The sequence below is a fragment of the Rhincodon typus genome, chromosome 6 (genome assembly GCF_021869965.1).
Source record: "Rhincodon typus isolate 14 chromosome 6, sRhiTyp1.1, whole genome shotgun sequence".
NCBI classification, from domain to species: Eukaryota; Metazoa; Chordata; class Chondrichthyes; order Orectolobiformes; family Rhincodontidae; genus Rhincodon; species Rhincodon typus.
In genome coordinates, this window is record NC_063337.1 from 91,660,237 (window position 1) to 91,676,335 (window position 16,099).

The window sequence follows — 16,099 nt, forward strand, 5'->3', positions numbered from 1 at the left end:
TTCTGAAGAAGGGTCTAGACCCGAAACGTCAGCTTTCCTGCTCCTGTGATGCTGCTTGGCCTGCTGTGTTCATCCAGCTCTACACCTTGTTATCTCAGACCTCCTTCCGTCTTGTCTCATACAATGAGTATGATGAACGTAACGTTTTATCTTGCAGAAAATGCAATTTTTTTCAAGTGCTTTCTTTCTAAGTATGTGGGTTATGAACCTGACGCAATGGCAAGAAAATAGACGTTCCGCTGTATTCTTGCTGTTGCTGTTTCTTGTAAACCAATTGTTTTGCTGACTCAGTATTGCACATGACACTTTTCGTGGGGGTGTACAAAGTCATGCACAATAATTGATTCAGAACACAGCTTTCTCTCCTATGCAATGCTGGAGCAGTAGGGCATTACAACAAGTTTTAGTAACTCGTTAACAAGCTGTGGGCTTTGCTGCTGTCTATGGCTCGCAGGTGATGGCATTCTCATGTTTTCGTTTTTTTTCTCAGGTATTAGGTTTTGGAAGAAAAAAATATTGTGCATTCATGCTGTTCTAAAAAAGTATTCTCATGGACTTTGACAACAGCTTACAATTTTATTGCACCTTTCTAGGACTCAAAGAATGTATCTTAAAATCTATATATATTCATTTTGAACACAGCTCCTGTTAGACAGCCAATTCCCTCATCCATTTAGTCTTTCCTTCCTCCATCATATTTCCAGCCCAGCTGCAACAGATCTAATAATGAGCCTATTGTGTTGGGTTATCCTCCTAAATTCTGCCTAGAATCCAGTCCCACACCACCGTCGGGTGGGAATATGCAGCTGCATAGCGCACGTACATTTTTAGTAAAGGCTCCATGCGAACACAAAGAGGCCATTCAGGCCCTCAAGTCTGAGGTAGAATTAAATTAGACCACGGCTGATTTGTATCTTAGTGTCATCTACTCTTCATCGTTCCATAATCTTTTACACTCTCCCCTAATAAGAAAACTATCAGTCTCAGTTTTGACACTTAAAATTAATGAACTGCAGGTGCTTGAAATCAGAAACAAAAACAGAAATTACTGGGAAAACTCATCAGGTCAGGCAGCACCTGTGGAAAGAAAGCACAGTTAACATTCTGGGTCCAGTAACCCTTCTTCAGAACTGAGTTTTCCCAGCAAAGTCTGTTTTTGTTTCAGTTTTGATGTTTTCGGTTCGACCCCTAGTTTCAACTGTAGTGATTGTAACAAGGTCAGCTGGGTGGATCTGAGTTCCCTGACTGGGGCTGTTAACCTGGTCCAATCAGGGAGCCCTGGCTGTTAGATATAAACAGCAGTGTCAGAGGTTCTGTTCACTCTGAGAGCTGGCTCTGAGGAAGCTGTATCCATGTCAAGGACTCTCCACATGTAAATAAAGGGTAACATGGTGACAGGATGCCTGCCTCTGTGGAGTTATTTCATCAATGACATTTTGGAGGCGAGTTCTAGATTTCAATTACCCATTGTATGAAGAACTACTCCCTGACATTGTCCTTGAATGGTCTGGCTCTCATTATGCCCCTTTACCCTTTGAATTCCATCCATTTATTCTTCCTCAGTGAGCAGTGGACGTAGAGTCACTGAATATTTTTAAGGCTGAGTTAGACAGATTCTCGATTGGCAAGGGAGTCAAAGTGTATGAGGGATACACAGGAAAGTAGAGATCTCAATTAGATCATCCATGATCTTATCAAATAACAAAGCAGGTTTGAAGGTTTGAATGACCTACTCCTCCTTTTCATTCATATGTGCAAATCTATCAACGGAAATAATTTCTCTCTGTGATTTAAAGACAAATGTGCTACCAGCTCAGCCACGGCTAACACGACAAGAGGCTGTGGTCAATAAATCCATTTTAAAGATGCTTTAATATGTATTTTTGCTGAGGTTTTAACAGAAAAAAAACTCACCAAATCAATTATTTTGCCCACAAATACCAAACCAGAGTAGGCATAGTCATATTTTCTGAAGAAGAGTCTAGGCCCGAAACGTCAGCCTTCCTGCTCCTCTGATGCTGCTTGGCCTGCTGTGTTCATCCAGCTCTACACCTTGTTATCTTAGGCATAGTCATATACAGGTTTACAGCATACAAACAGGCTGTTGATCTCAATGGGTTCTTGTTGGTGATTTGTTCCACATCAGCATACTCCCACCTTGCTATCAACCCTTCTATTCCCTTCTCCCTAATGCACTTTGAATAAGGAATGCATTTAAGGAAGTCGACACTATTATAATACGAAGTGGTGCCTAGCACTGGCACCCATGTTATATTCTGATGCCTGGGTTCTAACCACTGGTGGCTTGTGGTTAGGATAGATTGCTGCCACCAATTCTCTTTCCTTTGCTAGTCAAGGGGCTGTTTTATGTGACATTGTTCAATGTCGAATAAACACTGGCCAGGAACCAGGTAAAATCAAGTTGGAATAGTGTCGTGTGATCTGATACATCCACCTGAGCAGGCATGTGCCTTAGTTTAACAAATTATGTGAAAGACAGAGTGAAGAACTTCCTCAGTAGAGTCATAGAGATCTACAGCACGCTAAAAGGCTGTTTGGGCCAACGAGTCAGTGCTGGTCAAAAACAACCACCTAACTCTTCTAATCCCAATTCCTAGCACTTGGCCCATAAACTTTCTTGCCTTGTCATTGCAAGTACACATCTAAATACTTGTTCAATGCTATGAGAGTTTCTTCCTCTACCATCATTACAGGCAGTGAGTTCCAGATTCCCACCACACTCTGGGTGGAGAAAGTTTTCCTCACATCCCCATTACACTTCATGCCCCTAACCTTAAACCTATGTGCCCAGTCATTGATCCCTCCACCAAGGGGGAAAGTTCCTTCATGTCCATGCCCCTCTACATTTCATATATCTCAATTGTGGACTACTCCCCCTCCCCTGTCTCCTCTGGTCTCAGGGAAATAACCTCAGTCTGACCAATCTCTGTTCATAACTAAAACTCTCCAGCCCAGGCAACCTCCTGGTAAATCTACTGCTCCGCTCTCTCCAGTACTGCACTAAAAGTACTTCAATTTTACTGAAGTGTCAGCCTAGATAATTTGTGACCAAAGTGGAGTGGGACTTGAAACTATAACCTTGTGATTTACAGGGAACTGTGCTACCAGCTCAGCCAAGGCTAACACAAGAAGAGGCTGAAAAGCTGAGTTGACTAAGGACAGAGGATGGACCATAAAAAAACTATACCCATAACAAGGAAATAGGTAATACAATGGAGTAATGAATAGCACAGCTGAGAATTTCAGCAGCATTTGTGACTGGGATGGATATCACTGATGTTTTGAATGCATAAGAAGAGAGTCTTTGTGATAGAGAAACAACGGGGTCAAAAGGTCAGTTGAAGTTGAAGCCGGTCCAGTTCAACCTGAGGTAGTGATCAGGGAGGCAGATGAGGCATTTTGTAAGCATTCTCCAACATATGTCCATATTTTGTTTGCGTCCAATTAAGATTTAAAAAATGAAGATTGAAAAGTGGCAAATTTCTATATAACATACACAGAAATAACATCACAGCGAAAAATTGCTTGCCAGCTTGTCAGTTGTGTCTCTGTGAATGGCAATTCTGCTCCTGAATTAGAAGGCAGTGGGTTGAAGCTCCATTCCTGAAACTTAAGCAGAAAAAACTAGACTGACAATAAAGTACTGAGAGAGTGCTACACTTCCAGAGGTGCTTTCTTTCAGGTGAAATGTAGCACTGAGGCTATATCTGCCCCTCTCGGATGGACTGAAGAGCAGCATTGTTCTTCTTGGTCAATGTTTACCCCTAGACCGACAACATGAAAATCAAAACTGACTCTCTGGACATTATTCGATAATTGAAAACAAAATATGCTGGAGATCACAGCAGGTCAGGCAGCATCCATGGACAGAGAGCAAGCAGTTGAAGTTGAAGCCGGTCCAGTTCAACCTGAGGTAGTGAAATTCATCAGAAATTCATCATCTCTCTCCATGGATGCTGCCTGACCCACTGTAATTTCCAGCATTTTTTATTTTCAGTGCAGATTCCAACATCTACAGTAATTTGCTCCTACCTTGTTAGATGTCTATTTATGTAAGCTTACTAGGTGCAAATTGGCTGACTCGTTTCCTACAGTACCACAGTGACTACACTTTAAAAAGTATCTCATTGGTCATAGGGAACTTTGGACAATCCTGATATTATCAAAGGTGCTACCGAAACGTTTCTTATTCCTGTAATAGGAATTCTATTCTTTAACAGTGCACCGTATAAGTCAAGATATAAAAGAATGAAATATTTGCCAATATTCAGGTTGATATTCCACTTCTTGAAACAGCTGAAGATAAAGCAGAAAGAAAACATTTTTAAAAATCTGAGAAAAAAATCAGAAATCCCATGCGAAAAACTTTTGATAAAAATAACTTTGTTCCTCTTTCTTTCATCTTGTCTTATCTCTGCGAATGACCCTGACCCATGGAGCACAGGCCTTTTATTCAGTTCAAGAATGGCTATCATGGACTAAACAGCTTTTAGAATATTTCGAGATATCTGGTACACGCTGGAATCAACTGTATTCTAACTCTTCTTTGGAGCATCCATGTGACCAGGTGGAGCACTAATGTTATACCCATTCAATATTACGTGTTGATTTTAATAGCGAGTAAAATTGTAGCGGTGGTGAATGGTTTGTGTCCAGATGTAATGTCACGTTGCACCCCATCCCATCAGGCTACAATTAGCCACATGACATTCTAATTTATCGATCATGGTTCAGGTATTAGAACTTGTCCTTTTGACCCATGAAATTCTGAGTTCAAATCCTACTCTGTGCCTTAAGCGGGGAAGATAATCAGCCTGATCCTCCAGTGCCATGTTGAGGAAGTGCTGCACTGTTAAATATGTAGATGTTCAGATAAGATTTTAAACTGAGGCTATATCCATCCTGTCAGGTGGACATATAGGGTCATTGAAATAACTCCACAGAGGCCGGTATCCTGTCACCATGCCACCCTTTATTTACATGTGCATAGTATTTGACACTGGCTCAGCATCCTCAGAGCCAGCTCTCAGAGTGAACAAAACCTCTGACACTCCTGTTTGTATCTGTCAGCCAGGGCTCCCTGATTGGACCACATTAACAGCCTCAATCAGGCAACTCATATCCTATGAGATCCACCTGACCGATCTCGTTCCAGTCACTATACCCCTCCCCCTCTAAGTCTGGGTACATAGGCTTTCTCTTTTTCCTGTAGCTTCTCCTGGGACACTTTCACACTGGGTCCAGTTCCTCCTACTCATCCTCAGATACAGGTAGTGTGTATTGGACTATAGCCCGCGTCTTGTGCCCAGAGCGTCTTGGAAGAAATTCTTCCTCTTCTTCAGGTGGTAAAGGCTTTGAGGCTGCAAAATCCAACATGTCCATCTCAGGCTCTGAGAATTCTTTGACATGAGACAGAGGAGGGAAACCTGCAGGTTCTAACAGCCTTTCTGGCTGTTCTGAGGTGTCAGCTAAGTTTTGTTCCTGCCCTGTTTGTGAGTTTGCAGCTTTTGTGTGGTCCACATGTTTGTTCAGGACCGCCTCACCTACCTGAACTTTATATGTCATGGGACCTGACCTCGCATCTCCGTGGTTTCGACACCAAACTTCATCCCCTGAAGTAAACTGTCTCTCTTGCTTGGAGGAGTCTTGAGTCCAGCATTGGCATTCCTGATTCCATTTCACCCTCCCACCCAAGGTCTGGGAAGATCAGGTTTAACCTGATGTGGAGTCTTCTCCCATTCAGCAACTCTGCTGGAGCTATCCCTCTACTTGCATGAGGGGTGGTCCCATAATCAGATAGGAACTGGGACAGTTTGGTATCGAGTGAAGCTATAGGCTATTTCTTTAAGCCTGCCTTCAATGTTTGGACTGCTGTTGACACCAGACCATTTGATGATGAATAGTATCGAGTTGTCATTATAAACTGAACTCCATTCGACTTTAGGAAAAACTCAAATTCTCTGCTGGTAAATGATGGCCCATTGTCTGAGACCAACACTTCCACAAGCCTGTGTATTGCATAAGATGCTCGCAGCTTTTCTATCATTGTCCCCATGTTTGATGAATGAATTCTATGCATGTCGAACCGCTTTGAGTGGGCCTTCACAAAGCGTGAAAACATTGAGCCCATGAAAGGGCCGGCATAGTCGATGTGTAATTGAGACCAGGGTTTAACCCATGAATGAGGGGGACCTACTGGAGGTAAGTTTTGTCTTTGTTGGCACTCTGGGCACTGCCCCACAAATGCGGCTATTTATGCATCCAATCCTGGCCACCAGACATAACTTCTCACCAACATCCCTATTTTGGACACCCCTGGGTTGACTGTGGTGGAGTTCAGTCAGTATCTGGCAGTGACCTTTGCTCCCCATAATAAAATGCCGTCCTGCATGGTGATCCGGTCTCATCGGGTCAAGAAAGGTTTCAGTGCTGGTTGTGATGGTCCTTTTGTTACCCCCATCACCACCAGCTCTTTCAGTTTTACCAGGACCAACTCTTTTTGCATCCACGGTCTGATATTGCCAATGGTGACTGGAAGGATGTCCAGCTAGTTTAAAACCAGAACAGACTCTTCCAGTGGTAGCACCACCAGTGGTGTACCTGCCAACGGGAGGTGGCTCAAAGCATCCGCATTTACTACTTGGCCTCATTGTCGGTGTTCCAACTTGTAACGGTATGCACATAGAATGAGAGCCCACCGCTGAATTTGACCTGAAGCTATGGCCAGCATGGCTTTGTCCTCTTTGAGTGGCCCTAGCAGAGGTTTGTGGTCTGTTATAATTACAAATTTACATTCATAAAGGCATTGGTGGAACTTTCTCACACCAAAGATGACTGCCAAACCTGTAAAGGTTCCCCAGTATAGGTTCTCAGTCTAGCCAAAGTCTTACGCAAACTTAAGGCTTGGAGTCCAGAGTGTACTTTGTTAAAGACCGGTTCTGTAATCACTGATACAGTCATGGCAGTAAACAAACACCATTAGAACTGGATGACTATTGAACCAGATATTTATTTTGTTGGTTTTAATTTAGATGCTGCTTATCAATTTAACTGTTCCAACCCAGATATAAGTGGACTTTCCAGGGCGTGCACTCTCCTGGATAGCGGCCTATGAGTTCTTTTACTCAATTCAGGCCTAATGGGACTCTTTTGCTGCCTCGAGTCTGCACACTGCCAGTAACTACAATGGCTTGGTGGTCTGCATCCTGAAGGAAATGCTAGCTGTTTGGCCGAGACTTGGCTTTGTTTTGGTGTTTTGCTGTGGGCTGACCTAGAGTCCCTCTGTGCAGGACATGTCCTGAGTGAGGCTATGTAATTGCCTTCATTTGACTGGTGTTCCAAAAGCTGAGTTGGATGGGCAAGGGTGTCCACTTCCATCAGCATACCTTTTAACTCATGCTACACTTGCCGCATTTTCTAATGACAAAGCTAGCTGTAGTGCCTGTTTGAAGCCCAATTGGGCTTCAGCTAGTAGGTGCTTTTGCATGGTCACATTATTAATCCCAAATACCAAATTCAGCATCTCATTATGGATTAAACCAAAGCCACATGCCTCTGTCAGTCATCTTAACCTTGTCAAAAATCCCAACACAAACTCCCCGCTTCTCGAATAAAAGTGATATCATCCCAGAATTAGAGGAGGCTTCTGGTCATTATATTCCTTAACTAAATCCATCAACTCTTGAAAGGTTTTAGCATATGGCGCCTCAAGAAACATTTGGCTCCTAATAATCGAAAAAGCCGCGGATCCACAAGCTGTCAGGAGAATTACTCATTGCTTTTCATTTGCCTGGGAAAATAAAATAATTCTATTCACATATTGGGCCCAGTCTTCAGGCAGAATTGAATGATCAAGTTTCCCAAATAACGGCATGATACCAGAAATGCTAACTGCAACTCAAAGACGAGCGAAATTCTTTAGGATCATAATTTTTTCTTCTTGTTGTCACTGAAGTAACTCCACATAGGCCAGTATCCTGTCACCAAGGCACCCTTTATTTACACCTGGTCAGGCTTCCTCAGAGCCAGCTCTCAGAGTGAACAGAACCTCTGACACTCATGTTTATACCTGTCAACCAGGGCTCTCTGATTGGACCAGATTAACAGCCCTAATTAGAGAACTCATATTCTATGAGGTCCACCTGGCTAATCCCATTATAGTCATATAGCACTATCTTGAGGAAGTGCAGGGGAGTGTTCCTTGTCAATGATTGTTTTGTCAGAACAAGTTCTGATGAAAGGTTATTATCCCAATGGTGTTGAATCTGTTTCTTGTTCCACAGTCACTGCCCCAGTCTGCTAAGTATTTCCAGTATTTTTTTATGTTTTTACTTCAGATTTTCAGCATCTGAAGCTTTTTGCCATTGACTTAGAGTTTTCATGTTTTCCTGATCAATATTTATCCCCCAGCTAACATCACAAATAATTATATTATCTACTGATCATCACATTGCTATTTTTGGGATCTTGCCATGTGCAAACTGACTGTTGGCTCCTTATTAAACAACAGTGACAACAAATTGAAGAATACATCTTTGGCTGCAAATGTGCTTTGAGATGCCAGATGGTTGTGCAAATGCTATCCAGATGAGTGTCTTTTTAAATCCATTTTTACAAACTGGAAGACAATCAGAACAATGGCCTATTCCAGCCTGTATCAGTGCTGCAAAGTGCACTGCAGACAAAGTGCCACAATTACAGTGAGGGCAAAGGTGTAATTCCTTGGTGGCTGCAAAAACATGTGTTACCAGGATCATATGTTAAATTAGTACAGTTTTATTTCCTTATTACAGCAGAGCAGAATGTTAACACTGCATTGGATGAATGCTCTAGACAAGTACTTACACTTGTACTGCATGAACTAATGCTAGAATTGAATCACTTCAGGCCAGGTAGGGGTTGCCTAGTTGTGCAGTTACAGTAACATGTCAACAATTGCTGATATGATTTTCAGAGAGAACAGAAGAGAATTGTGTAAAACTTTGCAAGCGTTTTCTATTGTCCCTTTGTACGAACTACACAGTGTTTTAGTGGTAGTGCTCTGGGTCGTGTGGTCATTCTCATGTAAAATGGTAACATTGTGAAACAGACATAACATAGCAACTGGAGGGAACAAGGTGCAGGGCTGGATGAACACAGCAGGCCAAGCAGCATCATAGGAGCAGAAAGGCTGATGTTTCGGGCCTAGACCCTTCATCAGAGAAGGGGGAGGGGAAGGGGGTTCTGAAATAAATAGGGAGACAGTGGGAGGCGGATAGAAGATGGAAAGAGGAGAGGATAGGTGGAGAGGAAACAAACAGGTTGAAGAGGCGATACAGCCCCACCACACCCGGCACTTTTCCCTGCAACTGCAGGAAGTGCTACACCTGCCCCCATACCTCCTCCCTCACCCCCATCCCAGGCCCCAAGAAGACTTTCCACATCAAGCAGATGTTCACCTGCACATCTGCCAATGTGGTATACTGCATCCGCTGTACCCGGTGTGGCCTCCTCTACATCGGGGAAACCAAGCGGAGATTCGGGGACCGCTTTGCAGAACACCTACGCTCGGTTCGCAATAAACAACTGCACCTCCCAGTCGCGAACCATTTCAACTCCCCCTCCCATTCCTCAGACGACATGTCCATCCTGGGCCTCCTGCAGTGCCACAACGATGCCACCCGAAGGTTGCAGGAACAGCAACTCATATTCCGCTTGGGAACCCTGCAGCCCAATGGTATCAATGTGGATTTCACAAGCTTCAAAATCTCCCCTCCCCCTACCGCATCCCAAAACCAGTCCAGCTCGTCCCCGCCTCCCTAACCTGTTCTTCCTCCCACCTAACCCCTCCTCCCACCTCAAGCCCCACCCCCATCTCCTACCGACTAACGTCATCCCGCCCCCTTGACCTGTCCGTCCTCCCTGGACTGACCTATCCCCTCCCTAACTCCCCACCTACACTCACCTTTACTGGCTCCATCTCCGCCTCTTCGACCTGTTTGGTTCCTCTCCACCTATCCTCTCCTCTATCCATCTTCTATCTGCCTCCCCCTCTCTCCCTATTTATTTCAGAACCCCCTTCCCCTCCCCCATTTCTGATGAAGGGTCTAGGCCCGAAACGTCAGCCTTTCTGCTCCTATGATGCTGCTTGGCCTGCTGTGTTCATCCAGCCCTGCACCTTGTTGTCTCGGATTCTCCAGCATCTGCAGTTCCTACTATCTCTGATAGCAACTGGAGGGAGCCATTTAACCCCTCAAGGCTGTCTGTCTATCAATTAAATCATAGCTGATCTGCGATAACAAGGTGTAGAGCTGGATGAACACAGCAGGCCAAGCAGCATCAGATTAGCAGGAAAGCTGATGTTTCAGGTCTGGACCCTTCCTATATTCTGCTTCCTATATTCACCTACCACCTCACCTCCGCAACTCTTAATCCTCTAACTCTTAATCCTCTAACCCAACTGAAAAAGATCTATCAATTTCAGCTCAGAGATTGTCAGTTGAATCCTAGCTTCGACCAGTGGGGCAGCGTACATGGAAGGTAGTTTTGTATTTCCATTAGTTTTTGAATGGAGAAGTACTTTCTGATGTCTTCACTCCCGAATAGCCTGCCTCTAACTTCAAGGTGAGGAAAGTAAGCCAGTTCTGTACAGAAAGAAAACAAAAACCATTCAGTGTAATGATCATATGTCCTGCACTGTACGACTGCAGCAGCAACAACCTCAACATTACATGACCATTCAAGGAATTGTGGTGTTTACCATCCTTGTTATTACCCAGAATGATCTAAAATAGGAAGGTTAGATATACATGGGCACCATTACAAATTTACAAATCAACAGTAGCTATGTCCTGGGGGCCAATATCACTGGTCACTTCCACCACTGGACCTTGAGAGTATCTTTGCTAAATGTACCTTTGCTAAATGTTGGTGTGAGCATATGATGATGCCCGTTGCCAGAATTCCTGAACTCAAAGGAAATAGTTCTTTTTCACAGGCCATGTCAACTCCGTTATCTTAAACACCTCAAGTGGAACTCTCTATCTTCTTTACACAAGGGAAGTCAAGTCCAATTTAAGCAACCTGTCCTCATAATTTAACCCTTTTAGCTCAGGCATCATTTCAGGGGTTAATTCACCAGGTGGACTTGGTGCATACATGATAAGTGGGTACCCCATTTCTCTCTTTATCTGAGCACTGACCAGAGTTCAAAGGCTGACCAAAGACTTGACAGGATTATGTCCAATAGCATCCGTTCCACAAATCCAATGGATTTGATGATCCTGAATCTTCACTTAATTTTCTTGGCTGTTCCATTGGCCCTGGCTCCTACCTCCTAATGGCCCTGAGTTGGAGATGTTCCTGTGTTATGCAGTTTGATGGGATTTGTCTTTGATTCTGGGAGAGTGTGTCTCAGCACTGACTCAGGCTAGCATTGGGATGGATGGGGGTGAGTAGGGTAGTAGAAATATCATCTAATTATCTAGCTGCAAGTCTTTAAACATTTTACGCTAATTATTTTCAGCTACACCAATGCATCTGACTAAGGAAATACAGACATGTGGGTGATGAATGTTATCAACAGAGAAACAGCCCATGGAACATAAAGTTAAAAAAAGATTGATGGAGATGTAGTATCACCTGGAATTTGCAGTGCAAAAACAGGCGATTTGGCCCATCAGATTGATACTGTTATTTTTGCTCCATAAGAGCCTCCTCCCATCCTGTGTCATTTCACCCTATCAACATACCATTCTATTAATTTCTCCCTTGGGTTTCTATCCAGTTGCCCCTTAAGTGCATCCAGTCTGTCTACTTAACCACTCTCCATGGTAGTAAGTTCCACATTCTAGATTTAACTTCAAGGATTTATGATTTAGAGACAGTGTATATTTGAAAGTGTGGGGACCTCAATGACAATACAAATGTCAGCATTCTCAGGATTAAGACAGTTTTCATCTCATATACTAACGGTGCAGTTTCAAATTTCTCTTAATTTTGATTTTTGCTTGTATATCACGATGAATGTTGGAATTCCACCAGAAACATTCAAAACTGGTGCTGTGATCCTTGATGTAGAACAGAGTTGACTTCAATAAAAGTTCACCTTCACACATTTTTGTAGTCCATTACTCAATTATTCAATTCTAACATTCTCATCTCTGAGTCTAAATGTATTCAGCTCAAGCCTCAATCCAGTCTTTCCATTTGCAGGGCTAGGGGATAGCTGCACTGTTGGAGGTACCATTTCTTTTTTGGGTGAAGTGTTGTCCAATAGCTGAATCTTCCTTCTTATGCTAATGTAAATTATCCCGAGACTCTTTTTCAAAGCAGAACAGAGGCATTCTCCCTGGTATCCCTCAACCAACATCACTCAAACAGATATGTAGCTATTATCATCTTGCTGTTTTGGGGAGTCTCCTGTGTGTAAATTGGTGACCAATTTCTGACATTACCACCATGACTGCACTTCAAAAGAAGTTAATTAGCTATAGAGTCATAGATATATACAGCATGGTAACAGACTCTTCAGTACAACTTATCTATGCTGACCAGATATCCTATATAAATCAAGTCCCATTTGCCAGCATTTGGCCCATATACCTCTAAACTCTTCCTATTCATATGCAAACCAGATGCCTTTTAAATGTTGTCCCACCATGTCCCACTGCCTTTGTCTCCCTTCCTCCCTTTTTAAAATGCAGTTTTGATTTTTTTTCCCAAAGTTCCAAAACAATGCAACAGCTTATTAAACAGTAATTACTGCTCCTAGAAGTTGCAGCTATGAAATACTTTGGAATATCCTGAGATGACAAAATGAGTTGTATAAATAAAAGCATTTTAAAAAAGAACTGACCTAGAACATGTACATATGATGAAGGATACTATTTGGTCACACTAATTTACTCCAGGACAAGCACTGAATTTGCACAATCTCAATTTGGATCAATCCTTCAAAATTAACATGTCAGTGAGTTGTGAATTGTTTGAACTTTAACCCCAGATTTGAGCAGATAATCCAAAACTGATGATTTCGTGCAATAGTGAGTGAGTACTGCATTGTCAAAGCGTCTGTTTCCCAGATGTGACAATAAATTCATGTCCTGTCTGCATATCATGGCAGCTCAGATGGTTGTTAAACATCCTGTGTTACTCATTGAAGAACAGCAACGGATTCATCTGATCAATATTCTCTCAGAAAACATAGTAATCAAGTCATTCCTCACTTTGCTCTTTTATTGGATCTTGCTGTGCTTAAAATAACTGCAATACAATTGATAACATTCACTGCACTTAAAAGTAAATCACTGCATCTAAGCCCCTTCAATACAGACAGAACTGATGAGATGAGTATGAAGTTGTTTACAAGTATGTGATTTCCTTGGCTTCATAAATAGAGAAACAAAGTGAGTAAAAGCGAAAATGTTATGCAAACTTTTATGAATAAGCCTCAGCTTGATTCTGAGCATCACACTTTAGGGAGAATGCCGAGGTATTGGAGAGGAGGTACCAGGGATGAGGCACTTCAGTAATGTGGAGCAGCTACAGAAACTGGTCTTGTTCCTCTTGGAGGAGAGGTGAAGGTGAAATTTAACAGAGGGATTTAAATCATGAAGGACTGTAATAGAATAAACGTTGACAAGGCTTGTACTGGCAGGTGGGAAAAAAATAACCCAAGGTGACAGATCTAAGGTTAGAGGCAAAAAAAAACCTGCAGATGCTGGAATCCAAGTTAGACAAACAGGAGGCTGGACGAACACAGCAGGCCAGGCAACACCTGGAGGTAGAGAACTTGTCAGGCAGCATCCGGAGGTAGAGAACTTCTTTCGCTGGCTGTGTTTTTCCAGCCTCCTGTTTGTCCAGCAGATTTAAGGTAATTGAGGAGATTTCTTTCCTCAGCGAGTAAATAAGATCTGGACTGCGCCTCCTGGTTTGGGGATGTGGTAGGGGGAGAGCAGAAGGGGAAAGGGGGCAAGGAAGAGAGATTTTGGGTCTGGAACTAATCATATGGCTCCTTCAGAGTTGGCGCAGGCACTGATGTGATGGGGAATTCAACGAAATGTAAATATTGAAATGAAACCATCTGCTAGAAGCAACCAAAGCAGACAGCTGCAGCGGGATTTAAGTTCGAGTCCAGAAAGAGAGTTAGGGGTTTTGATTTTGAAGATCTGTCAATGGACTTTTTGTTCTGCATAACTTAAGAAGTGAGTTGCTCAGAGACAATCCCATTGTATGTTTGCTTCCTACCTGTGGTGTAGGCAGTTGATGGGGAGAGAGAGGGCAGTAGAGATTACGCAGCAAAAGCTCTCTGCTCTGCTACAGGAGGGTAGATTACACAAGTAATACCGGGAGAGATTTTTTTTTGTCCTTTCTTGTAAGAATAAAGCATTTCCAGTTCCTACTGCCTGATACAGCACCTCCTGGAAGCCGAAGAGAAGGGGCTGCAGAGCAGAAGCAGGAATATTAACGAGAAGGAGCAGGAATTGGGTCGAGGAGGATGTGAGCCTTGCCGGAGGTGTTCAGGAAGCTGCGAGGAGAAGGTGGAAAGTCTGGAGGCCGAGCCTGACCCTCAGGGGTTATGTTGAGAGAGTCCATGGCCCAGGAAACACGGAGGTTCACCAGGGCTCTGAGCAAACCTGGTACCGCAGCTGAGCTCCGGCAGAGTGTCTCCGAGGTGGTCCGGACCTCGGTCTTTGTGGTGAGTCAGCTCCGCCTGCCCTTCACTGCTGCTACTGCTATTGCCGGAGAGCCGGCCCCTCTCTCTCTCTGTTCTTTCTCTCCCTATTCTTTCTCTCCCTATTTCCATTTCATTGTCACCGCTTGGGGCCTGGCTACCACTCAGTACCGACCGCGGAACTGGCAGAGATGCAGAGTCCCGGGTTGGGATGGATTGCTTTTACAAATCCCACTCTTGTACTGGAGGGAGACAGTGTACAAGTGTCACTGTCTGTCTGTCGGGGTGATTCTGATTCTGTGTCTATGGCTGTGTTTGCCAATCTGTGTATACGTGTGCAGAGGTAGATGAGTGTGTGTATATGCATGTTGTATTTATGTTTATTTAGCATGTTATATTATCACAAATATCTATGAATAAATCCCATATTCAAATAAAAAGTTCACAGTAGCAAATAAAATGTTAAATAAGTTGTTCTTACTTTCAAACATTTCCATACAGTCAAGTATGAAAGATTCATACACTAGGTAGCAAACATAGGAAATGAGTTACAGAAGTATTTTGTATTTTTCATGCATTTCCTTAATTACACATGTCACAAGTACATTGTTGTATATTCAAACAATGTATGTCTGTGTTTGCAAAAGATGAATTACTTTATTTGAGATTTTCTTAACTCTTTACTGTTTTCACCACACCAATATAATAGTTTTTGAATTTTGCGATGATCATCAGTTGCTTAATTGGCTAAAACAGGTGTTAAAAATGAACATTGCACCTCTCTTTCCCTGTTTTGTGCTTATGTTGTGTACTTCATCAAGAATCAAAATCTACCAAAGGAGGCCATTTGGTCTATCATGCCTGGGCTGACTCTTCGAAAGAGCTGTCCAGTTAGACCAAAGCCCTGCAACTTTCTCATTTTCAACTATTATTCAATCCCATCTAAAAATTGCTGTTGTATCTGCTTCCACTGCCCGTTCAGACTACACATTCTAATCTGTCAGAACTCACTGCATTAAAATATTTTAAAGATGGAGATGCTAATCGGCCTGTTTATTCTTGTGCAGGGTCTTGTAAGCAAAAGGTTTCCTAACTGAAGTTTATATTAGTGATGCCCCATATTTCCTTGGTTTGATGTTGTATATGTTATTGTATATCTGACAAAACTTAATTAAGGTGTCCTAAATTCCTTTTATTGTAACTTGTATTGGGAAGATGTATGCTTGGAGTAGTTTTGACAATTGTGTAGTATTTATGAATGAACTAATTTTCTAAAATGCAATATTCTACCCATGTTTATTTTCAGTATGAATATTCATTATGTACAATAACTTGCATTTATGTAGCTTCTCTTAATATTGAAAAACACCACAGTACTTCACAGGAGGGTTATCAGACAAAGGGGGTTGGTTAGCTCTGTTGGCT

The 16,099-nt window shown here is 42.7% G+C and overlaps 1 protein-coding gene across 1 annotated transcript in view; it reads left to right on the forward strand.

Annotated features, from left to right (window-relative positions):
* Positions 1-14,308: 14,308 nt before the first annotated feature.
* The window catches only part of LOC109912814 (dedicator of cytokinesis protein 9-like), a 274,157-nt gene continuing 272,366 nt past the window's right edge, over positions 14,309-16,099 (forward strand). The window contains exon 1 of the mRNA XM_048598409.1: positions 14,309-14,698. Coding sequence (XP_048454366.1) covers positions 14,579-14,698 — 120 coding nt within the window. The 5' untranslated portion in view covers positions 14,309-14,578. The remainder of the gene's footprint in view (positions 14,699-16,099) is intronic.